Source organism: Oryzias melastigma, linkage group LG23, assembly GCF_002922805.2.
Source record: "Oryzias melastigma strain HK-1 linkage group LG23, ASM292280v2, whole genome shotgun sequence".
Classification (NCBI taxonomy): domain Eukaryota; kingdom Metazoa; phylum Chordata; class Actinopteri; order Beloniformes; family Adrianichthyidae; genus Oryzias; species Oryzias melastigma.
Genome location: NC_050534.1, coordinates 19,993,865 through 20,020,206, shown reverse-complemented (window position 1 = coordinate 20,020,206; position 26,342 = coordinate 19,993,865). Strand labels below are relative to the sequence as shown.

Below are 26,342 nucleotides of genomic sequence, written 5' to 3'. Positions count from 1 at the left end.
TTTTTTTTTGCATTTCTGGTCACCATTGTTTCCCACAGCCGTGACGTCATTTAGTCACTTGGGGCAATTGGCCAACCACAGTCCTTCATTTTGTAACGTCGAAGCATCACATGGTGCGGCCAATCGTGTACGCTTATTATGGTGCTGGGATTAGTGTTAGAAGCGATGGGGAAGCCAAATGTGAGATAAGGCCACACGAACCATCCTTTGCTATACAAAGAGGGCACACTTACCAGGTTAACAGCACTAACGGGCTCTTTTGCGCTGTCTGTACGACATGTCTCCATTTCACCTATATCACCATTGCATCTTGTACAAACGTTCCCTATAACTTGTGGCTACCAGTACAGCTGTAGAAAAAAAAAATCTTCATGAATATTTTCTATCTACAGTTTCATCAAGCGGTCTACAACTTTCATATTTTTGTACAGGTCACCTGCGTCCCCCGTACAGGTTTGGTCATTTGGTCATGAATCTGGCTGAAAGTGTGGTTGTGACTAAAGCTTAAGCATTTGTTTCATTCATTGGGGGATAGGAAACCAATGAAAGGATGCCACCATGTGGGGTTGGATGGTTGCGGTCAGTGTGAACACAACTCAAAGAGAAGTTGGGCTTTTACCGAAACCTCTACCTTCCATTTCTAGATTTAAAGCCAACCAGAAAACGCTAATTACTGTTTTCAAGACTGTACGAGGGCTGTGCAAGACAGAAGATTCTATCAAATATTTCACTAGAGCTGCAGGACTTTTTTTTTTGCTTCCAAATCGATTTCACTTTATTGCATCATATTACAGTTCACATTTTCTACCATCCTACCATACAGTAAGTACAGAACGGTGAGAGGACTTCTGCAAGTGTCAACATGTTTGTAAACACAAACATGGCCGATTAGTCTAACAGGCTCATCTGAGCCTAATTACATGGCTGTTGCACCAGCAACCGAGCGTGGCGCTGAGAGGCTGATGGAGTGTGGATGTCAGAAATCGCACATCCAGAACCAGAGCCATTACTCCTCAATGAGGCATTCCTCTGCCTTTTCGCACACATACATCAGGGCGGCACGGCCCGGCGTGGAGGTGAGATCAGATTTATGAGCCTTCATGGAGGCCGCGCTCATCCTCCCACGCCTCTGTAAATCAGCTCTCTGCTGGGTTGGCTCTTTTCCACTCCATTCAGCACAACTGGGTTAGGTCAGACATCAGATATGAACGCCACGTCTGCAGCTCGGCCTGCAGACCAGCAGGAGAGAGTGTTTTTAGATTTCATACCTTTGAAGTGAAAGAAGCTCATCGCTCAGCCTGCAGGTTAAATCTGCCTGTCTTATATAAGACTTGAGCTGCAGTTCTGAATTCTGTTTACACTGGTGTCAGAAAGCACAGGGGGCTGCTGATGGTGTTATGTAGGAGACCAGGTGTTTCTGGCTCTGATCCGACTCTGAGACACTAGATTTTGAGTATACTGAGTCCCAAACCGAGACTTTGCTAAAACGTTTTAAAAATGAACTGATTTAATAAAAAAAAAACAGATTCAGGTTGACTTTTTTTTATTATCCTTCAAGACTTAAACAGAACTCTTCTGTGAAGTAGCTTGAAGCCAAAAATACAACTGTTAACAAGAAAAAAAGTAACTATGGACTAATACAAATAGGTGATAATTACTTATGTGAGAGAGTGTGGTGACTCCGGGCTCACACCACATCCGGTCCGGTTCCGGTGTGGTTGTCAGTCTTGAAAAGAGGCACTCACACCGCATTCGGTCCAGTCTGGCCTCTGCGGCACTCTGTATCCGTTTTGTTGGCTTCAAATTTTTGCCGGAGCACTTTTTTGTGAAGTTGGGGCTATTAACGACCTAAACCAGAAATCAAACGAGGGAGTGTAAAGTACATCTGGTACAATTTTCAAAATCAAACCTATTTTCTGCTATTTTCACTGTGTTGTCAACATGGCGTCATTGTGACAACAATCCCTGGTCTCCCCTACTTGTTACACAACACATGTAACAGTCAAATATGTACATTTAAGAAGCCTATAGAACAGTGGTCCCCAACCCCCGGGCCAGGGACAAAGAAAATTAATAAATGCGCTAACTTTAATGATTTCCATTTCACTTATATCCTGATCCTAAAGGAAGTTTTATTTTGAAAGACTTCAGGATTCTGCTCACGACATCCATCTGGGTCATGTGACCTAAAGCAGCTATTTTTATGTAAAAACAAATTACGATCAATATTTTTGCTCTGAAAGATAATCTGAGCCTGGATAAAAACATTCTATGGGGGGTAAAATCATATAATGTTTCTTTTATAGAATATTACATATTTCCATTAAAGATCTTTAAAATGACGTACCTAAAGTACCCAAACTTAAAGGAAGTGGACACTGCAGGTCCTAAACATGGACATTTGAGTAATCACGTTTATATATTTTGAAACTGGAATAATATTTGTACTCACATCCGTGGTGGTTGCACTCTTAAAAACTCTGTAAAAGGCAACTGTTTTTGTTTGTAACATTGTTAATCTCAAAACTTGGGAGTGAAATGAATTTCTTTTAAAATTGTTTTATGAATATGATAGTGAGTATTCACGATTAGCTCATACCAATAAAACCATTTATTAGTTTGATTATTTTTGAGACATAATGGATTTGTTTTTTTTCTCATTTTTTCCAGGGCTTGTATTTGTAGACGATCCCTTGTCCATCTCACTGCTGTCTCTCTGTCAGCAGCACAGATAGAGCCATTCTCATTTAAGAAAATAGACTAAAAGATTACCTTTTTTGTTTTTTGTTTGGTTAAGACAAACTGAAACTTTCTGTCAATTTAATAGATTTATTTAAAGAGTTATTCATCAGAATCTGTGAATATCTTGCTAACTATCAAACTGTTGCCATAATCTGCTACGTTTTACGACTTTTATTAATTATAAGTTTCAAATATTTAGTAGTAATTATAATGGGAATAAAACAAATATCCGATTCCGATTGAGTCTGAAGCTGCATGATTGGATTGGAACATCCCTGGTGTGAGGAATCCCAGCAACATGAGCATTCCAAACATTCAGTTAGTCGTCACTTTGGTTTAACAGGCGCTGATGGAGAATCGGCTTTTCTGTTTCCGCTCTGTGAGTTTAAGACTTAATCTTTTCTCTTTAGCTCTCTGAACGATTTCCCGTCTCTGTTCTGCATGCGGAGCAGCCGGTGCTCCTCTGGAGCTCCTCCAGCCAGATGGCGGAGGTTCACCTTCCTCAGCCCTTTGCTTGTGCTCCGGGAGAGTGCAGTTCATTCCGACGCACCGCTCGTGTATCTCTGACACTGGTGACACATTGAGAGGAGACGTTCTGGCAGCGGCCAGATGCTCGTTTTGCATCTCATTTTGCAGAAACTAAAGGTTTTAGCAGACGGCTCTCTCAGGTTTAGATGATTGTGAGAAGATGGAATCACATGTGATCTTTTACTTGTGTGTTTTATCAGAAAAAAAATGTTTTTTCTTTCAATTTATTGAAAATGTTTTTTAGCTAACTTTTTATTAGAACATGTTTGGGTCAAATATGAGAAATCTATGTTGGTACGTGAGTATTTTAGACGTGTGAACTTTGTTTTGAAATGTCTCAATTTTTTTGTGTAAACTTGTGAGTTGATGAGTTGTGAAGTGAAACTGTTCCTGCTGATTTCCTCACAGCTGGTCAGGAGGATCTACAAGGGCATCCCCCTGCAGCTCCGAGGGGAAGTGTGGAGTCTGCTGCTCGACATTCCCAAAATAAAAGAGGAGAAGAAGGACTTCTACGAGGTGAACCAGGAAGAATCGCATCAACTTTTACTGCCAATGAAAAGGGTTTTTAGGATTAGATGTTGGTACAAATCAAAACTGATTGAGCATGAAGAGAATGTGTAAATCTGAAGAGTAAGTTTACCTACTGAGATTAATATATTATGAATGTCTGAGAGGAAGAATATAGATGTATCTCTAAAGGAAAAAAAACAAAACCTTCTGCATGAAAATCAATAACTTCAACAGATAAAAATTAAGACAACCTCTCTTGTTGCATGAACGTTTGATGTAATGAAACAAAAAACAAATGTTATCATAAATAAGCTATTTTAATGTTAATCTTTAGACTTGTGTTTGTTAATTTGGAAATGTAGACGTAGTCATCAAGTTTTGACATGAAATTCCTTTTTAGGACATTTTTAGTAGTAAAACATTTAAAGCAAGAGAGAAAAATGTGTCTTTGATAAAGTAAAATGTTTTAGTGGGTATTTCTAAAAAATCTAATTAAGAGTACTTCCTCACCAAATCCTAAAATATAATTAAAATGTCAGCAAATATATGTTGATGTTCCAATAAATTGAAAGAAAAACTAGCTTTTCTTCTTTTAAGTAGTGCTGGGTCATTATAATTGATCTGAATCGATCTAAGCTTAATAAATCAATAATCCATCCATAAAAGTAGAGATTGATCTAACACACAATGCTAAAGTCGTAGCTTGATGCTAACGTATAATAGGATTTCCCATAGGACAGCTAATGCTCTAAGTCGACTTGAACATAGATTGCTGACTAAATCTCTATCTTTAATCATCTTTATAAACTCGCAGGCATGAATTTTCCGAACTCTTAAGGAAATATTTTTAAAGTAACAATTTCTGGTCTAAAACACCGTTTTTTACTCATACTTTCTTCTTCTTCTGGAATAAGATGTAATGCTATAGCACAATCCCCACCTAGTGGCTAAACTGAAACGCCCTCCAGGAGAGGCAGAACAATCTTTGGAGCTTCTCTGTTTGAGAATCCAAGAACACTGATATTAACAATCTCATTATTATTTCACCAGTACATTTTACAGTATGTGAACTGTATCAGATTAATGTGAATATTCTGAAAATATATATAGATTATTCATATATTTCTGAGCATACATGTATAAATTTATAAACTCAAAATTAAATTGAATTGAGGAAAATCGAATTAAAAATATCGGAATCGAAGGTATCCAGACTCTAGTGAACTGAATTAAATCTGGAAATTATTGGCGATACCCCGCCCTACTTTTAAGCTACAAGGTCAGTCGAAGTACAGTGTGTAAAAGTTGTACCATAAAACGTGATATATCAGCAGAAATATCAGGAGTGTTTTATGTTCTGCCGTTGTTCAGAAGCTGAAGGCCAGGGCCAGAGGGATGTCCCCTGATGTCCGGCAGATCGACCTGGACGTGAACAGGACCTACAGGGACCACATCATGTTCATGCATCGCTACGACGTTAAGTGAGTCCTTCCACGCCGAGTGCTATGTTTCTGCTCAAGAATTTCAAAAAACGACATTCTCTGATGGACTGGCAGGTTTAGTTTTCTAGACCCTTTTATCCTTAAAGTTAAAGTGAATCATAAAAAACTATTATGTATGAACTGAACTTTTTCTACACTAGAAGTGAAATATATTTCTGTAATTTAAATAAAATACGGTAGTAAATACAGAAAATTTATTTGGAATCAAAACTAATTTCTAACCCAAATTAGTTTGAATTGTTTCTCCAAAGTTTTAGAAGTTCTTAGTGTTTGTTAATTCAAGTTATTTATTCACTTCTTTGCTTTTTATAAATTCTTTTTTACATTAATTTTCCAGAGACGTGTTTAAACTTTGATTAAAATGTGTCACAAATTAATTATGGTTTCTGGACTAATTGGGACGAAATGCTTTAAAATCCAGATTTCATAACTCAACTTCAGGCTTTTTCAGTAAAACAAAGAATGACATTTTTTAAAATATATATTAACATTTTGCTTTATTTTCCCTCCACAGACAGCAGGCGCTGTTCCACGTCCTGACTGCATACTCCATGTACAACACGGTGAGTCATTAGTGGATAAATCGGAGGAATTCATTTCATTTCTCTTAAACATATTTTAAATAAATAATTTGCTTTATCATCTGGACTAAAACAAGCGGTAAGAGCTGAACTTTCCCTCTGAACCGATGATCATCTTCTTTAGAGAGGAAAGTCAGAGCGGGCGCTGTATTACCATGACTGTTTTTATATAAATATATATATATTTGAAGTTCTGATAATTGATTTAACAATTTATTGTTTTTTGTAAATCACTGTGGTATGTAAGAGATAATTCCCGACGAAGTGCGCATTATCAGAGATAAACAGACTTCACGAAAGTAACTGTCCAACACAAAACTTAGATAAGAAAAACACATGCTAAAATGTCTATAATTAATAATTCACAATTAGTTTTTATATACAAGCTTAAATTGAACATTTTAATGTAAACGGAAGAATTTGGGATGTATTTATGTAGATCCCTTTAGGGGTGCAAAGAAATAATCTCTGAATATAATGATGCTTCTTAGGATGTCTAGTTCAAATGTGTAGTATTAGAAGTTAGTCAAATATTTGATGCGAAGGGAACTTAAATGTCGTCTTGATGGGAACAAAAGGTCTAAAAAAGGGTGGATTTGCTTTGGTTTAAGTTTGTTCTGTTTGTGTGGGAAAGTACTGCAGCCAGGAAGTGGCCAGTTTGTGAGTTCAAAGGTTCAGGGTTCAAATCCATGTTAGTTACTTCAGTGCTTCAAATGCAAAGCAAAAAGTAAAGAAAGAATTCATGGAGTTTGTTGTATAGTGTCTCAGGTGTGATTAAAGTCTTTGTTGTTTTCTTCAGTTTAAGTCAGACTTTGTGATTTCCTCATCAGATCATTAACTACCATCGTTGTGTTTGTGGTGATTGTGTCTTCATTGTGTCTCCACAGGAGGTGGGTTACTGTCAGGGAATGAGTCAGATCACAGCTCTGCTGCTCATCTACATGAATGAAGAAGATGCGTTCTGGGCTCTGGTCAAACTGCTGTCAGGACAGAAGCACTCCATGCACGGTAACTACTGACGGATGTGTGCTAAAGTTTAGTCTGCGTATAAATAAGTCTGGAAAAATACGCAGACAGTTACTGTAAATCACTTTTAAAGAGGCTGCAGAAAGACCAGAGCTGAGGAAACCTGTAGACTGATGCTGAAGCTCCTAATGATGTCTTCAGTCGGCATCACAGACGTTCACTAGTGGACTTTCAGAGGGATTCATTAGAAGAGTCATAGAAAAATCAAAACGCGTTTGAATTTATACTACATAGTTGATGTTATTGAATTAAAAAGTGACTTATCCCATCATGCAATTCCAGGATTTTTTGTTCCTGGTTTCCCAAAACTGATGCGTTTCCAGGAGCATCACGACCGTATCCTGAAGAAGACGATGCCCAAGCTGAAGCAGCATTTGGTGAGCGGCACATCAACATTCTGAATTATTTACATGACACGCGTAGCAGAGAATTTAAAATTTACAATGCCAGATTTTAATGCTCAATTTACTTGATTAGGTGAAAAGTAATAGATTTGTTTTCAATAGTTGTATAAATTTATGGTCTTTAGATTTGACTTTTTTTACATTCCCACAAAATCCTCAAAGTATGTGGGACTTGCTAGATAAACATCGACTATTTTTAGAGTAAAGCCCCAGGAGTGAACATTGTACAAGCCATTTTAAACATAAAACTATCACATCTGCTTTAAAAAAAAATAATTCACAGGTTTGATTTGCACTACAATTTATTTTAAGTAAACATCATGTAATTATAAATCAAACTAATTTTTATGGTTGTCATTCTAAACCAGCCTGCAGCATCTATTGAAGAGACTTACCAACTTTTTCGTATCTGTTCTTGCCCAATGTGAAAAAGCATGAAGATGTAGTCAGCGCTGTAGTAGTCAACATGTTTGGGTTCAGTGAGACTGAAACTGGGTCATGCTCCCAGCTGATATTTGGTCTGTTTTGGCAGGATAACCAGGAAGTGTTCACCAGCCTGTACACCATGAAGTGGTTCTTCCAGTGCTTCCTGGACAGAGTGAGTTAACGATGACACCAGCTCCAAACGTTTCCTTAAAGAGCCTATATCATGTTATTCTTTAGCCTTTCAGAGAAGACATTTACCATAGTAGAGAACAAATTATTTATGAAATATATATTTCCGTGAGGTAATTTCATACCTAGAAATAAAACGATGAAAGCAATTTATTGATCATGGAATTTACCACTCCAGAGTTAGTGTAAGTCAAGGGGTGGTGCTGGTAGTGCAGGTGAGGACTGAGAGGGTCAGATGTAAAATACCACTTTGGGTTGTTTCACATGAGGAATTAACATTATAATTCACTTAAAAGCTCAAAAACAATTGATTTTAGCATGATATAGGCCCTTTAAGTCTTCACATTCCTTTATGCTGCTAAACTTCAATGCAAACATGTATTGCAGGTTATTTTCAGAACACAACACCTGCACTAGACAAGAGAAAATACTGTACTAGAAATGTACTACATCTGTTACCCCCATTCTATCTCTTGAAGTTTTTCCTTGATAAACATTACAGACCAAACTGTGAGTCAATGTTGATATTATTTGATGTTTGGTAAACCATAAAAATCCTATGCAGAAAACATTGCATCATCATTTGTGTGTTTAACTCTTGATTTGTAACTCACATTTTGTTCATAACTTTATATATACTTGTGTTTTCACATGTACAAAAATGACAAAATACAGTTTACACACGCACAACTTTAAATTAACTACACATACAAATCTTTAAAAAGTACACACCAATCCCGTTACAAACAAAAAACCCATTAATGTACAAATCGGATTCTCCAAGGTTTGTGTGTAAGTGATGCGTTGAAATTCTGGGTTATCAGAGTTTTATCAGCCGCTTTGCACTTTAGATTGTGAAGAATATCTGGTGAAAACTTGACATTTTCCCACTTTCTTAAACAAATTTGCACTTTTCCTTCTAACCTTCACCACGGAGCTCTTCCACGAGCGCCGGTTCCCAGACACGCCGGCAGCAGGTTCTTCTTCACACCCAGAGAGCGGAGTAGGACATTGGGCTGATCGACCCAATCCGCTCTCTGGGTGATGAGGACCATGTACCACCTGCCATCACCGTGACTGGGAACTGGCGCTCGTGGAAGAGCTCCATGGTGAAGGTGCTGGCAGGAAAAAAGTGTAGCTGCGAATGCGATGACGATAGAGAAACTTTAGTGTCGAGTGTTTTAAAAAAAATACTTTATATAAATGATCAGGCACATCTGTTTAAGAAAGTGGGAAAATGTCACCAAATATTATTCACAATGAAGTACAAGCAGCTGATAAACTCTAATGACCCAGCATTCTAGCAGCATTTAAACATCATTTACACACAAAACTTGGAGAGATGAAAATATGTGAGCATCAGGCGATTGGTGAAAACTTTTTAAAGATTTGTGTGTCTATTTCAAGCTGTTGTAATTTTAAGTTGTTGATGTGTAAACTGTACTTTGCAATTTCTGTACATGTGAAAACACAGTTACAAGTACATAGAGTTACACGCAAAATGTATTGTACGAGTTATGAAGAATTACGCACACACAAATCAGATGAGGCTATATTCTTTCCATAATCTTACCTCAATCTTAACTTCTTCAAACTCTTTGAGATTTCTACAACAATGTTGTAGTCTGCCATACTACTTGTCTAATTCTTGAAACTAATTAGTTAAAAATATCCCACATTGCTTTTATCCCTTCTTGGTGGCTCTCTGGGTGAAGAAAAATAAAATAGTAATTTTCAAAAATGTGGAGATTGGCTATTATTTTAGCAAGATGCTAACATTTTTGGCTAATTTGTTATCTACTGGAGGTTTAGGCAAATTTAAAGTTTAGCTTCTATTTAAGCAACAGACAAACATTTTTTACTAATTTAGTTTACTGATGAATTTTATGCTAATCTGGGTATAGCTAATAATTTAGCAACATGCAGATGTTTTCGGCTAATTTTTTTCCACTAAAGTTTTTTGGGATAATTTAGAATTTAGCTTTTATTTTAGAGACAGGCTAACTTTTTTGAGTAATTTAGTTTACTGAGGAATTTTAGGCCATTTAGGAGTTCAGCTAGTAATTGAGCAATGAGCTAGCTTTTTTTGTGGCTAATTTGGCCTCAATTTAAATTTTTATGCTAATTTGGAGTTAAGCTAATATTTTAGCAATATGCTAACATTTTTGGCTAATTTATTATCTACTTGAGTTTTTAGGCTAATTTAGTGTTAAGCTTTTATTTTAGCAACATGCTAACATTTTTGGCTAATTTATTATCTACTTGAGTTTTTAGGCTAATTTAGTGTTGAGCTTTTATTTTAGCAACATGCTAACATTTTTGGCTAATTTAATTTACTGAGGAATTTTAGGCTAATTTGGAGTTCAGCTAGTAATTAGGCAACAGGCTAGCTTTTTTGCTAATTTGGCCTCTACTAAAGGTAAAAGGTAAAAACGTTTTAAAAATCTCATTTTTAGAAATGCTAGTTTCTTTTTATATCTTTGCTTTTGTTCGTGCCAAAAAAATAGACATAATTAATATTTTTTTTAAAATGGTCATGGATGCAAATCCAAACTGCCTAAATGCTACAGTAAGACTATACAGCTCCTTCTAGGTTTTGATCAGTAGAAAACAAGCCCAAATGGCTCTTTTACTTTTAAAGGTTGCCGACCTCTGGTTTAGTAAAATAACATTTCCAATCTTTTGTTTTCGTGCTCAGACTCCGTTCACTCTGACTCTCAGGATTTGGGACATCTACATCTTAGAGGGCGAACGTCTTCTCCCTGCGATGTCCTACACCATCCTCAAACTGCACAAGAGTAAGCCCGCTCTCTTTACTGAAGTACCAGCTGGTGTCTACGACCTTACAGGTGTTTAAACTGCACGTGTTACTCACAGAACACCTGATGAAGCTGTCCATGGAGGAGCTGGTGGAGTTCCTGCAGGTGACTCTGTCCAAAAACTTCTACTACGAGGACGACTTTGTAATCGAGCAGCTGCAGGCGTCCATGACGGAGCTCAGGAAGGCAAAGCTGGAACTTCCCCCTCCAGGTACTGCAGGAGCAAGACACACAAAGTACTCATTACAAGATGTAGTAACTCCTTCTTTTCAGGTCAAAGGCTGCTTTAACTTGCTTCTAGGAAAAACCTAAATAAATGTGTTTGTGTGTCACAGCTGGCCTGGCTTTCTGCTCTCTTTAAGCGTACAGTAGTTGTGTGGTTTTCCAGTCTTGCTCTGTCGTATTAACCTGCCTTCTCTCCTTCTCCTCTCAATCAATATAAGCCAACAACAACAAAAGTGTGAGTGGCGGCCAAATTGGCTCCTACAACAGCAACTGGTGGGCTATCCTGACTGATCTTTCCCTCCATGTCTGTCCATCTGTCAGTCAGTCGGTCTGTCCTGTTGTGTCACATCTGTCAAAAGCAGTTGGGTTTTTCCTGCTTCACAAACTTGTATCACCCCTCACATAAAGGTCGTGTTCCTCAGCCTGTGTGTGATATTTTAAACTTTTGTAAACATCATGGCATTTTATTTTAAACTTGAGACCCCAAGTAGTTTGGGAAGTTAGTGAAGGCAAAGCGCCATCTGGTGGCTAAATAAATTCACTTCATGATAACAGAGTTTCTAGTTCTAGTATTAAATGTAATTTAGGATCTTTTAAAGGCAGCGGAGAAAGGATTTAACACTCACATTACCAAGGATGGAACAAGTACGAGAAATGTGTACTCGAGTAAAAGAACTATAACATTCAGATAGTTGATAACAAGGCTAGTTTTTTTTTCTTTTTTCTTCAGTCTTTCCAACATGTGTTGTGTTAACTTGTGAAAACCAAAAGTTTAAAACATTTTATAATCTAAATTTTACTGTTTGCATAAAACCACACAAACTAAATACCTGCTCCTCACCCAAAAACTAATATTTTTCATTCCCAACGTAATCAACCATAATTCCATTGGTGTTAAATAGAACTTTGAAGCTATACATTATATTTATTAATATTTTTTTCACTAACTTTGATTTTAACAAACCAATTGTCTTTTGGACATTCAAAAAACTTCTAGAATGCAAAAACAATTAATTTAAAACAACTATATAATTGTAGAAATCAAAAATATCCAAAAGCTGTTATTAGCTGTGATACCATAACACAAGCTTTATCAAATTTCCAGATTTCTTCATTTAATCCTAATTATACGAATAAACAATAAAACATGGTGACAGATGTGAACAATACTTTGATTTACAGCAGATACATTCAAATTTCTGTCACTTCACTAGCGCTCATCATCTTTCAAAGCAGACGTTGGCGTCTGATCCATGGAGCGGCGAACTACGTGGGAGCGGCTACGGATAAAGAGATTTTGGAAATAGTGGTTGATGATTTTACAGAAGAGCTGTGGATCCAACAATTCTGCATGACGCACACAACTTTTGCTGAGCTGTGATGCTGTGGGACTTTATGTGGCGCTAAGCGTGGTTTCCGGTTGTTGGTCACGTGACTCATTTAAGTTGAAAAAGGTGTTTCTATTGAAGCTTTGCAAAATATGTCAATTTCAATACATCTCAAATACCACCTCCTCCAAGCGCAAAAATGTATAATTCGATAAATTCAAGTTTTTTCTACATTGTCACAGAACTACTCTAAACTCAAATATCTCTCTAGACTTCTTCCATGTCCTTCTGTTCAGTAGAACAGGATAGCATCTATTAAAGTCATTTCGACCAGAATTATCTAAAGAAGAAAAAAAAATATCTTTCCTTTATGTTTACATTTTAAAAGGTTGAACTTCATAGTGACAAAACTAGAAAGTATGAAGTTAAAAGCAAAGTTGGGCATCATTATCAAAATAAAAACTGACCATCTCTAAAACATTAAGCTTGAAAACTCAGCGTTTAAAACTCCCTCAAGTGCATCATGTAAGTCTAAAGCACCAACAACGCGTCTGGAATTCCTTTCAAAGATAGAAACTCGACAATTCCTTTTTTCCCTTTTACTTTAGATGCACAACAAAAGTAGAAAGCATCAGTTCTGATGCAGTGAAAAGGTAGAATGATGAAGAATCTCTTAACGCAGCTCAAACAGTTTCTTACATAATCTGTACTGTTTAAAATACAATACAGAACAACCATGAACGACATAGCCCAAATGTTATTCTTTGTGTTGTTATATTTACACTTCCATCTGATGATCACAATTCTCTGAACATTTTTAAAACCACCCAAACAGGATCTACGTTGTCTGTTTCTATGCATCCAAGTTTAGCCATTAGTTATTGTTGGCATAAAAAAGTCACATTAGACACACTTGAATAACCATAATGAACTGATGATCTCTGATACCTAAGGAGCTTTTTTACAGTTGCTTCAAAACTTTTCACTTTCAAGTCATTTAAGGAAGATTTTTTAATTTGATTAAAATTTAATTTTTAATTTCTTAATTGAACTCCACTCTGTGTAATGTTCTGCAGCACCTAGAGATGAGCACTATTTACTGGAGGACAACTAATAACTTCAAAGAACACCATTTGAATACTTTTTCTAACGTCTTTCCTTTGCGTGTCAGTGTGTCGTCACAACCACAACCCTCCTTTCTTTTGGCCTGTCTATGGCAGTGTTGTTGCATGAAGTCATATTTCCTTGTTGTGAATCCTCATCTGATGTGAATCAACTCTTTGGGTTCTGATTGTTGGTTTTTTGGGGTTTTTAAAGCAGATCTCCTCTTCTTATTTTACAGGTAAAGAGGAAGAGTTTCCAAAGAAGCCTTTAGGGCAGCTTCCTCCTGAGCGAGCAGCACCGGCGCCAAACCAGGTGGCCAATGGTCAAAGCCACATGGAACCAGCTCAGCTTGCCGAAGACTCAAGTCCTCGAGTCCAGCGGGGAGAAAGTCGGCCTCCGAGCCGGCAACGCCGTGACTCGCTTGAAAGGCCAATCCGTCATCACAAGATGGGCTCCTGGGGATCGACCGAGCTGCCCAATGAGCAACAAAAGCAGCCGGCTTCCGTCATTCCCAAGAGAGGAGCAACTCCTTCACCAACGCCTCAGATCACCGCAGAGGACACACGGAGGTCCCAGGACCACATTGCCACAGCTACCACCCGCAGGGAGATAACCCCTCGCTGGGTTAAACCGTCTGAAACAAAGCTGGAGGCTGCCAAAGCAGCAGCAGCCCAAGAACTGAATCACAGGGTGTCACCAGCACCTTCCAACCCAGAAGACAATGTTCAGGTTGACGGTCAGCCACGGCCCAAAGGATTCATCCCTGGTTCTGACAGAGGCTCCAATGCCTCCCAGTATGACAATGTACCAGGGCTAACTGAGCCGGATTTTGAGATCCTAGAACTGGAGAGACCTCCATCCAGAATGAGAACCCCATATATTGAACCGTCTCCTGTTGTGTCGGCTTTGCATCACGGCAACCTCAGTCATGGACCGAGTCTGGCTAGCAGCTTGGTTTCAGTTGCAACCGTGTCCAGAATGCCACGAAATGCTCCTCAGTTTTACCACAACAGTTCAGCAGAGGCGCAAGCAAGTTACCATGGCATCCAGAGTCAGTACCACACACCTTCCCAGCATCAGTCTCCAGGGAGAATCGCAACTGAGATTCCCATCCACCACCCTCCCTTCAACAGGGGCTTGAATCACGGCGGGGAACAGCACTTTTCTACAGCCTCTCGGCTTCAGTCATCTTCCAGAATGGCTTATGGTGAGCTAGCTTACGTGACCACCCAACGGCAGCACAACAACTCCCCTGAAAAGGCTCTCCAGAATAACTCCTACGCCACATACCGCAGAGCGGGCCCATCTGACTCCACCCACAACACCAGAAACACCAGGTCACCTCTGGACAAATCCATGGCGGTAGAAATCCAGGGCAGGTCATCCCCCATCTACAGACAACAAATACCAGCAACAACACCGCTGTACGCTAAGGTGGACCGCATGTACGAGGACCAACGTAGGCGAGAGGTACACCGGCCTTATGTGCTAGACGGACGTTCCCAGCCGGCATCAGACGGGCTCCAGTGGGAGCCCGAGGATCCGCTTCCTCAGTCCCCAGGTGGGATGCCCCGCTCACCCAGCTTCCAGCGAGCCCAAATGTCTCCGGTTGAAGAGTTCACTTTTCCCACCAATCCGGACACCCTGCCTGACTATAGAACACAGTACCAGGAGCCGCGGCAGGTGATCCGGCCGCAGCGCCCTCAGCTGTTTGGGCAACCACACTACAGGCACGCACAGGAGGCGTTTGCCATGCAGGAGTCCATGCTGCTTTGATAGGAGGACAGACGTGAAAAACAAACTGAGTCGTAGTCGCTGACACTGTGGTCAAGACTAGCTGTAGTTTCGGCTTTGTTTCCGCCCTGTTGTTTTTTTTTTTTTAATAAAAGTGAAGTACTAGCCTGACTGCTGCAGGACACACCAGCCTCTAAGGTTTTTACTTGTTGCTTTAAAAAGAGGAATATAAGAGTTGAAGATTTGATTTTATTTTTGAATGTAAATCCTTATCAGAGGTGACTATATCTTTTAGATTCTTAAATGTACAGTGGATCTTTTTGTTGATATTCAGAGTTATTAGTAGCAGGGAAGTTCCCCTGAGAAAGAAAAATCAATTTATCTTTATTTTTTATATCTTACTATTTTATCATAGGGACTCATTAACGCTTCATGCCTGTGAATGTTATTTTTAAAAAGAAGATCTGCCCAGTGACGAGTTAGAAAACAGTGTTGAATGGGTTACTGTTCATTTGAATTTACATTTGAAAGCATCTCTGTGGTGCAAAACGCAGATTTTGTAGTTTTCATTTTTTAAGCACACTTTTCTGTTACGGTTTTTTGGTCCAGACTGACGTGCAATGCATTTTTCCTGCAAGTAAAGTATATTTTGTTGAAGTTGGTGAAGTTTTGATTGATAAAGTTTCAACCCTGAAAAAAAAAGAATCTAACTTTTCTTGTTTGATTTTAAAGGTGTGTGTTGAGTCGATGGTAAAACTGCTGTAATGTGGTTTACATCATCTCTAACAGATGATAAGATTGATATAAATTAGTTTACTGTATTTTAAATTTGTCTCATTATCAACACTGACATGAACTACTGTTAAACTGATGGCACTTTCACTGGTACACATTAAAAAAACTTAAACATTTGAGTCACACATTTCAACTTTTACTAATATTTTTTGTTCTTACAGTCTGGGGTTTAGGTTTTCTCAAAAAACAGAAATATTTTGATGGTATCTACATCATTTTATGTTAAGGAGGAAAATAACATTCTCATACTTTGCTCAATAAAAAAAAGATAAAAGAAAACCTCTGGATCTCTCTTGATTCAAGTCAAATTGTTGCTATAAAATTATTATTTTAATATTTATTTTTTAATCTACTTTTATAAATGAAAAGGTTTTTAATAATTTTATTTACAGATTATTTTCATGTTTAGGTTGGCCTTAATTAAACTGAAAGGTGATCAAAACTTTCATAAATAAAATAAAACTGGTATCCCATAAAATATAGCAAATATCAACCTCTTCCATGGATTCTTTGGTTTTTAGAAAAAAGTTAATATCCTAGTTTTATTAGTTTGTTTTTTCTTGTCATGTGAGCGTAAAATATTTTCTTTCTAAATGTAGATATAAAAGTATTCGCTCAGTTTTTTTATGACGAACTGTCAAATTGTCATTTTTATGTTCTCAAAATTACTTCATTCAAAATGGTAAGAAATATCTCGTCTTTTATGTAAAAAAAAGTCTGAGACATTGGAACATGAAATTACTTTAAATTAGTTTAGTTTTTGTCAGAAAAATGTTATCTGGATTCAAAATTATTTTATGTGATAAATAAATGTGACAATAAAAATGACAAAAAAGTTGATTACAAATTAATATCTGACATTTTAAATAAGCAGCAAACACTATCAATAATAAAACTTTTCCTCTGTGATTAATATCTATTGGAAATTGAAATGGATAACTGTTATCATTTGGGCTGGAAAGAAGTATCCGGTTGCTTGGGTATTCGTGATCTGCTCCCGAAAATTTGAGTAGGAATATTCGCAACGTCCAAATCGCTGATTCGGGATCTTTATAAATGTAGTAAATTTTAGTAAAATATGATCATAATATCATCTGGGGGCGATGTATTTTTGCTCTTAAATGCAGATTAATGTGGGATTTTAAGTTTACGAACTAAAACAAAGCCGAAAGGGCTGCGGTACGACCACTGAAAATAAACATCTTCGTGACTGTGAAGCTTCCGGTTTTCAAAGTAAAACTAGCGAGAGCTTTTTTACGTTCAAAAACTGAGACTGAAGTTCCGCTCACAGACATAACTTCAGAAAAATGAATTAGCTTTAACATCGGAGCTTTAGCTCCAGTGTTTACATTATTTTGGTTTTAACAACTCTTCAACATTTGACGCAATTAACGAAACTCCATCTTATTCTGAAGAAACAGCCTCGCGCTGCTGAAAGGCGGATGTAATCAATGTGAATCAGATGATTCTGCTGCCAAAAAAAATACTTTTTTCATTCAAGCTCTGGACCAATATGTGATGCTTAGAACGTAAAATATTTAAGCACTCTGAGGATAGAAAACTGTGGAGAACATTTTCAGGTTTTGTTGTTAAATGATCCAAAACAGCAGTTATTGTTATCATTCTTATGTTGTTTTACTGCTGAACCAGAAGATTGACAAAAAAAAAAAAAGTTTAAAATGACAAACAAAATTTCTTTCTATCTGAATCTTTGTGGGGTTTTTTAAATCAGTTTTGTTCATTCTGATCTCCTGTTCTAAATAAATGTATAACTGATGATTAAATATAAATAATTTCAATTTTCATCCATCCAGTAAATAGACATACACATAGCAATAAACATGATATTAAAAAGTAAGAATCTTGGTTCAATTCGTGAATTGTTGAGCTTGATTTGTGAATCAAATCAGATTGCCACCTAAGCGATGATCCACAGCCCTAGTTACCATAAATGTTAATTTATTATGGTTTCTTTTTTTGCACCAGAGTCACATTTGTAGTAAATATTATAACTAAAACAATTTAAAATATTTTTATATTAAACAAAAAGCTAATAGAAGCTAAATTGTTTACAGTCTTTCTATAAATGAACAGAAATGTTATTTGCACATTTTCTTAAAATAAAAGAATATCCTATCTAATCCTATCTAACGCAGAGGGAGAAAGGTGACGGGAGTTTAAATCAGCCTGAAAGCATTTTTCCGCTGCCTTTCCTCATGCAGTGAATCCATCTTTGTTGATTAGCTTTAGAGTCCTCATGTCACCACTTTAATATACTTTAGAGGAAACCAAAGCAGCGTATGATTCCCGCTCAGCGGTACTATGACTACATCAATACTGATGACAAATCCTGATCACGTTAAGACTAAAGTCATTTTCCGAGGTACAAACTAAAAACTCACAAATCTTGGTCTGATGCACATAATTAGGTTGAAAATTTCAGAAATTCTCAAAACTGAAAATACTACAGGAGCGTCTGCACCATAAAAGATGGTTTGACATTGCAAAGCTTTGAAAATACACAAAGGAAATGAGTCAAAGTCAGAATAAATCTATTCAATGGAACAAGTTTGATCAAATATTTAAAGAAAACCTATAAATAATAGGGATGTCACTAACAATGATTTAGTAGTTGATTAGTCACCAAATTTTTTTTCCAATTTTACTTTTTTGTTGACAATATCAAATTAGCATCAACGATTCTTCATAGTCGATTTGTCGACAACATCGACTAATTGTTGACAGCCCTAGTAAATAACTTCTTAGTTCTTTTGTTATCGGACACGCGACTCAAACATACCTGACATGTTTTCAACAAAGACGTTCCGTCTTCATCAGTCGTCACCAGGTGGTCGAGTGTGACGTGTATAGACAGCTGTCCGTCACCGAGTCACCAGTCAAACTTTGACAAACAAAAGAAATAGGAAAAGGAAAACATTAAATGAGGCAAAAAATTAAAATTTGTAAATATATATATACCGTATTTTTCGGACTATAAGTCGCACCGGAGTATAAGTCGCAGGGGCCAAAAAATGCATAATGAAGAAGAAAAAAACATACATAAGTCGCACTGGAGTATAAGTCGCATTTTTTTCAAGTAATTTATTTTACAAACTGGTTGAAAAAAACGATATTACATCATCCTGGAAGGTAAGTTATAACATTCATAAGTGAATAGAAAACAGGCTGAATATGTGTCAACACATATTCACATATTAGCATCATGAAAAAAATGAAAAGGTGTAGCATTTATATAACATAACAGTTTTATTTAACTATAGACTCAAGAACTCATCAACTTTGTATCTTTACTGTAATTAATTGCACGCAATCTCACTCCATATCACTAAATCCCTTAAATTCTTTGTCCTCTGTGTCACGTCTGAATAACTAAAGTAAATAAAGTAATTGCATAGATCACCATAAGAGGGCACTCTAGACTTACGGTCCATATCTCATCTCATTAAAAATTCGTATATAAGTCGCACTGGAGTATAAGTCGCAGGGACATTCAATCTATGAAAAAAAACGCAACTTATAGTCCGGAAAATACGGTATATATATATATGGACTACAACACATCTGAATCCCAAAAGACAGCAAGCTGAACTTTTTCTTTTTTTCCACAGATTTTTTTAACTTCATTGGTGTCCATTTTGGATTTTATACAAAACATACATTTACACTGCAGCTGATTTGACTCACAAAAAAATAATAAGAGGAATTTTGCTCAGTTCACAAAAGACTCATACAAACGAATGAACAAACCACCAAGACCAGGAGCTTAACTTATTAAAATAGTTAAATATTGATGATTAATTCACTCAAAAACAACCATATGAATAATTAAAAATAAAAAAAATAAAGGAGCAACTGAGGAAACTATCTAATTATCATATTGAACGTCTTCAACAAGTTCTTGGCCTTTGGGAACCACAAAAAGCAAACAAATTTAGTGTAGGACGTAGCCCAAAAAAACAAAAAAAAAAAAAAAGAAGAAGGGAAAAGGTCAAATTCTGAGCTAACAATGCTAAGCTAATGAGCACAGGGTTCCTACAGGTTTCTTCAAGTTCAAATTAAGACTTTTTAATAGGGATGTCCCGATCAGGTTTTTTTAATAGGTATAAATGAAATATCCGATCCTGATCGGACTCTGTTGTACTGAAGAACTTGATAAATCCAGGGAATGCACCTCCTTTCTCATTTTCTAATTTTTGCTCATACATCTTCATCCTCACTTACAATCTTCCTCTTGAACAACCCACCCTGAAATATTCTTTTTTAAGGACTTTTGCTAATAAAAATTGATTTATTTGCTACACGTTTCACTTCTACCATTGCGTTATTGTTTTATCTTTAACTTCAAATCATAATTGTGTTCAGAAGCTGTAAGAATCTTGGATTGTTTTTTTGTCCCGTTGCAAACTAACCAACAAACACAAAGGAATCAGCCTCCAACTTGCATAGAAATATGCCTACTCGAATGTGAACAAATTGAGCGTCCCCGGAGAACAAATCAAATGTGTCGTGTTTGTTTACGGACGAAGCAGAATTAGTTGTTAACGTTCGAGGAGAAAGGGACGTAAGTAGCAATGATAAATCATTTTTGATATATTTTTTTAAAGAAGCCTATTGCATTCAATTAAAATTAAGACTTCCTTTTTTAATGCAATATATTTTTATAAAGATAAAAAACTGTGGCAAACAATAAAATAATTGTTTTAAAGATTTTTTTCCCCAAAGAATGCCATGCATAGAAAAACACATTTTGAAAAATGTGCAACATTTTGCCTTACTGTGTGTTCTCACAGATCAGTGTGTTGTTATTCTGTCATTTGAAAGAGTAACGATGACATGGAGCAAAAAATGAGTGTTTGTTTTGGCGGAGATCAGTGTGAGCAGATGCTAGAAATTACCAATGCACCTGAATGCAGCAACAGCGAGCTCTTGATGAAATCATATAAGTGCAGAAATTCCATGCAGTCCCTGAATGCACCACCTGCTACGGCGAATGTGAGGAATAAATCTGCGAATTCAGCGCAATAAAGTCAGAATTAAATGTTTTGAACCGACTCTGGGATGGATGTTTGTAGAAAGTAGACACTTAGAAGTCATTAGTGTGAGTTTGAGTTCTATAATTGAGGAGGAAAATGTATCACCTCCCAAAGTGGCTAGTGACTTTTCTTCTACCCTAAATTAAAGTTTTATCCGCATTTGGCGAATCTTAATCTAGAGCCCCACCCGTATGTTACGCCGGACCATAACAGCTTTCTTCGCCCTGGTTCTCACTCCCTTGTTCTCTTATTCCTCTTTTTTTCTTCTTCTTCTTTAAATGAACACTTAGCATCCAGCGTTGAGGCCCTTTACTTACGCAATCGTGGCCAAAAAAAAACAACAACTTTTGAACACAAAATTAATGCCGAAAATGTTTTAAACTGCAACATTTTTAAGACCAAGATATCAACATTCAACATTTTTTAATGCTTTTTGTGGCCTTATTTCCAAAAATGTCAAATTTAAAGCTTTTTAAGACTCCGCTGGAACCCTACGATCGTTTCCAGTAACAGCAGACCGTAAAAACATTGTTTTCGATGGTCTGTGGTTCACAAACACAACAAGGCAAAGCAGAAATGCACAAAAAACAAAACAACAGAGCAAAAATAAGATACGTTTCTATTTAAACAGGTATGATCCGGTTTGCAACTACCTAGCTTAATCTATAACAAGTAGAAGGAAAAACCGTCGACCCGAAAGCTAAAATGACGTTTCAGTAACCCAGCCAAAGGACGAACACTTACCGCATCTTAAGGCTGACTTCTCCGTGGGCTCGAAATTAACTTTTATCTGGATTCAAAAACTATTTAATTTATTCATTTTTCCCTTAAAATCGAGCAGTTTCTTGCTAAACACAATTTCCCCTGAAATCAAAATGGCGGACGGAAGTGACCAAAAGTACCGCCAGAAATGTGAAGTGAAACTTTATTAAAACCCTTAAAACGTTTATTTTTAAATAAATATGTTTTTAAGTGACTCTGAGTCATTTTAGCTCATGTTACATGTAAATATTTTAAGAGTTGAACCTTGTTTTATTTATTGATTTGATTAAAACTAAAGTTATAGCGACTTTAGTTTGATTACCTTTTTTTAAAATCTATTTTTGAACACGCTGAAGCTAAATTGTGATATGATGACGGCAATCCTAGTTGTAGCATCCTATTTATTGAAGATCCAGATGTACTGCGAGTACTACTTAGGAAAGTCTAACTGCAAGAATAACATTTCATTTTAGACATAATTAAATATCATTGCATATTTATAATTTAAAACAAAGATTTAGTTGTTTAATAGAAACAGTTCTTCAGTCATTTAAGATTGTTTTTCTGTTTGATCAGTTCAATTAGCAAGGAATGTTTCCAAGTAGTTTTTTTAAAAAGAAAAATAAAACCAAACAAAAAGAAAGCTTATGTTCTAATTTAAAAATACATATTTACTCATAAAATCAATAAAAGTTGAAAACTTTCTTTATTGCACTAATAAAATACTTTACTATTACATGTATCCAAGTAGAAAAATTGATGACGTTTTTAACAGCAATTACATATATGTAAAGTTGTGTAGATCTGTTCTGTGATTATGAGCTCTGCAAATTAAAAATTGCATGGTTGATCACATAATAAAACCTTACAAAAAAGATGTCATCAGAAAAAAAGGAAAGAAAATCTAAATATTAGATGTGCAAAAAGCTAAAGATTGACAAAGTTTTTCCAAACCCAAAACTCCAAAAACTCAGTTCAGTCATAATCCACCAAAGAAACATTCATGATTGATCATCTTGGGTTTTATGGTTTATGCCAAGATAGACATTTTTGAGTTTCTTTGATACAATGAACTGGCAGCATCGTCCATCAATTTATCTCGCCATCAGAAGGTTAGGGATGGACTTTCTCCGTCTTATGGCTCCAAACGGGCTTGCGTTTTTCTAAGAAGGCTCGGATTCCTTCTTGTCCGTCTCTCAGAGCCAGGTTGTCCACCATCACCTTGGACGCTGTGGCGTATGCAGCATCTCTGCCTTGAGCCATTTGTCTTTGAAACAAACAAACCCCAAAACAGCCGTGTTAAGATACTTTTGAATGAATTCCACTGGAAATTTGAATTTAATTATAACCCAACCAACTTAAGACCCCGCCCTCTGATATCACGATAAGACGAGTAATCTTTCACTATTCTCTTAAGATTGGTGGGTGGGAAGAATTCAATCAATGATCCTTTTAAAAATGATGTGGCTGAAATAAAAGTTTGTCACCTTTGGAATGTGGCCTTGCCGAGAGCGACCACAGGTCGACTAGCCTGACACACCCGCTGGGCGATGGCGAGCGTCTCCTCCTCCAGACGCTCCTCCGGCACCACCTTGCTAATAAGACCATGCAGCAGAGCTTCCTGGGCTGAGAGAGGACTTCCTGTGAACAACATCTCCATGGCAACCTCATTTAAAGAAAGAAACAAAAAGGATAGTTAGAGTTTTAAGCCATGGAAGTTTAAAATCTACTGCAGATATAGTATTTTAAGTATTTTAGCTCCATACAGTCTCAATGAAAATAGGAAATATAAGGAGAACAATCAAATTCTACTCCATGTTGCTTTTGGACTCCGCCCACTGATCGCATCCTCAACACATCTCTGCCAATGCTGGCTTCCTGACTGGTAGGAACGATGAGCAGCTTCACCAAACATGGTATATTTGAGCTAAGGAAACATCGCATAACTGTTTTGTTACACCTCCTGAATTGCAGAAGGAATTGAATCGCAAGAGACCAAAACATGAACAGATAAAACACCAGGGCTGAATCTACAATTCCAAAATGTAGTGTCCTAGAAATTTCCCAGAAGTTTCTGCAAAAAACTAGCATGCATCAATGCTGAATACATTAGCAAATATAGACCATAATGCATTGCGGTCAAACATTTTTTGCAAAAAAAAAAAAAAAAAAAAAAAACATGTTTAAATGTAATTTTTTAAATAAACAATCCAAATTTTCATCATCAGAACACAGTGGAGTCACAAATAGACGTCCTGAAATATTTGTATTGTTTCAATTTTCACTTTGTGAAATCGGTTTAAAAGAGAAAAAAAATTAGTAGTGAGCATGGTGTCTGAATTGCTTTTAAAATCCAGGGCACTAGATAGTTGAGCACTTTATAGTTTTTTTTAAATCAATGTGAGTTTTTTTGGAAAGTTTAGCAGTAAAAATTGTGATCATTTTCACAATAAACGCATTTTAACGTACAAAAGTTAAAAATAAAAAATATATGGTTGACTTATTGGGGAAAAATACAACAAAAAAGGCCAAAACAAGAACAAGAAAGACATGTCAACCTCAGATTGTGATATTAATGAAAAGATTATTAGGATAATTTCAAAATAAAACAATACATAGAGCAAAAATCTCAACAGAAAACTACAAATTAATTGATGATTCAATTTTTCATATTTTTAAATGACTTTCCATTAGTCAAATTTGATCTTTTTTCAAGTTTTGGAAGTTTTTTTTTTCCAAAGGCGAAAAGTTGCAAAGTATTTGTAAGTATTTCTAAATGGAGCTGTCGCAGTGAACTGAAATGTGTACCTTCCTCGGTACAGCTCTGCCGATGGCCACTGCCGGCGTCGAGCAGAACAGGCCGATGTTGACACCAGGAGTGGCAAAGCTAGACTTGTCTGTCGCCACGGCGATGTCACATGAGGCAACAAGCTGACAACCGGCTGCCGTGGCGACGCCATTTACCATGGCGATCACTGGAATGGGGACGTCCTGTATCAAAGTCATCACCTAAAACAGCCAAAGTGATAAATAATTATAACATCCAATCAGCAGACATTTGATCTGAAGAATGGATGATTCAGACCGACCTCTGAACAGGTGTGAAACACCTTGGTGTGATACTCCCGGCCCTGAACAGATGTCAGCTCCTTCAGGTCGTGTCCAGAAGAAAACACCGGACCTTCAGCTGCGGCAAACAGACGAGAATGGTTGGAGGAGCAGCGTTTAGCCTCCAGCACGCGTTCATGAGAACGAACCTGATATGATGATCACTCGCAGATCCTCACTGTCCACATCCGTCAGGATGTTTTCTCGGAGCGATTCCAGCATGGACAGCGACAGGGCGTTCCTCTTCTTCGGGTTGTTTAATATGATCCTCCTGAAAGAACATTCGTTTTCTTTAACCAAATGTTCACGTTAATACAAGAGAGAATATTCCTTGAATAATTTCCATCTTTTATTGAATTTTATGATAGTTTCATTGTCATGGAAGATAACAATAATTAATCCTGCAGGTGGCGTTGTTTGTCCCACAGACATTACCCTCCCCCACTGACTGACCTGCCACTACACGCCCCTCCCCCTCTGCCTAGCTGGTCAAAGCTAAATGTGGTAAACTCATGGCTAAAAATTTTTTTTCAAAATGGCTGCTTTTCTGTTTGTTTTACCATCATAGCAACTATATTATTTTTTGTTCAAATAAGTGTAACGAACAGATTTAAATCATTTTTACAAGAATCGGTAAAAGTCCATTTTTGGATTTCCTTGACAACGGAGGTTTTTTGTTAACCACGCCCACATTCCTAATACAGTCATGTTGTATGTAACATCATTTCCTTCAGCTTGATCCAAGGAATCTTGTAATAAATGTCCCTAATTGTCTGGTAAAAACTGTGGGAGGAACAGGGCAATGGCACTTTTACAAACTCGCTACACAAACGCGATAAAAATGTGCAACTTTTAAAACTTTTTTCTTTTCTCAAGTAATCTCCCAATGATGATTTGTGATCCCCACATGAACCCTGGGCTATTTCCAAATTCCCCCTCTTATCCCTCACTACAAAAAACTTTTTTGTGCAGGACTATCCTGGATCTTAAAAACAATTTACACACAATGCTCACTAATTTTATTTTATATTTTTTTCAAATGGCAAGCAAGACATCACCAATTTCAGGATGGGAAAATCTAATCAATCTGAGCATTTTACGACATCCGTCTATAAATTCACTGAGATCTGATGATGAAAACATTGAATGAGTTTTCTTTTTATTATATTTTTGTCACAAAAATTGTTTAAATGCAATGCATTGTGGTCCATATTTCCAAATCTAGCGAGCATAGAGGCACACTGGTTTTTCGCTGAGAATTATGGGAAATTTTTGGGGCACTCGATTTCAGAATTGTAGATTCAAAAAGCTCAACAAAACAGCAAACGCACTATAAAGTGAGTAGTGAAGGAATTCTTACAGACCAAGAGTCATCGAAACAACATGGAGAGCTAAATAATATGGTGTTCATTTTATTTTATTCAAACTTTATTGATCCCAGCCTGGAATGACAGTTGTTGCACTCATGTACAGGCTTTGGTTTGTACAAGAAAAAATATTAATAA

General features: G+C 36.9%; 2 protein-coding genes and 1 long non-coding RNA gene across 9 annotated transcripts in view; 1 reads left to right on the top strand and 2 right to left on the bottom strand.

Moving 5' to 3' along the window:
• Positions 1–16,040, top strand: part of usp6nl (USP6 N-terminal like) — a 61,725-nt gene extending 45,685 nt beyond the window's left edge. For all 6 annotated transcript variants that reach the window (XM_024285934.2, XM_024285942.2, XM_024285962.2 and 3 more), the window contains 9 exons: positions 3,679–3,786; positions 5,152–5,261; positions 5,797–5,845; positions 6,751–6,871; positions 7,172–7,266; positions 7,826–7,891; positions 10,607–10,706; positions 10,786–10,938; positions 13,623–16,040. In XM_024285934.2, the coding sequence (XP_024141702.1) occupies positions 3,679–3,786; positions 5,152–5,261; positions 5,797–5,845; positions 6,751–6,871; positions 7,172–7,266; positions 7,826–7,891; positions 10,607–10,706; positions 10,786–10,938; positions 13,623–15,160 (2,340 nt within the window). In that variant the 3' untranslated portion in view covers positions 15,161–16,040. The remainder of the gene's footprint in view (positions 1–3,678; positions 3,787–5,151; positions 5,262–5,796; positions 5,846–6,750; positions 6,872–7,171; positions 7,267–7,825; positions 7,892–10,606; positions 10,707–10,785; positions 10,939–13,622) is intronic.
• Positions 1,527–21,885, bottom strand: LOC112154793. Of its 2 annotated transcripts, none has more exons than XR_002920706.2 (5): positions 21,712–21,883; positions 18,714–18,815; positions 10,784–10,941; positions 7,689–7,882; positions 1,527–1,848 (listed from the first exon to the last, which is right to left on the bottom strand). It is a non-coding gene; the product is annotated as an uncharacterized LOC112154793 (long non-coding RNA). The 2 variants fall into 2 exon arrangements; XR_002920707.2 differs by lacking the exon at positions 1,527–1,848 and adding an exon at positions 7,125–7,230 and having other exon boundaries at positions 21,712–21,885.
• A 531-nt stretch (positions 21,886–22,416) lies between these two features.
• echdc3 (enoyl CoA hydratase domain containing 3) overlaps positions 22,417–26,342 on the bottom strand; it is a 4,558-nt gene continuing 632 nt past the window's right edge. Inside the window, exons 2-6 of the mRNA XM_024289949.2 lie at positions 24,987–25,108; positions 24,819–24,916; positions 24,538–24,738; positions 23,217–23,395; positions 22,417–22,996 (exon numbers count right to left, since the gene is read on the bottom strand). Of these exons, the coding sequence (XP_024145717.1) occupies positions 22,843–22,996; positions 23,217–23,395; positions 24,538–24,738; positions 24,819–24,916; positions 24,987–25,108 (754 nt within the window). The 3' untranslated portion in view covers positions 22,417–22,842. The remainder of the gene's footprint in view (positions 22,997–23,216; positions 23,396–24,537; positions 24,739–24,818; positions 24,917–24,986; positions 25,109–26,342) is intronic.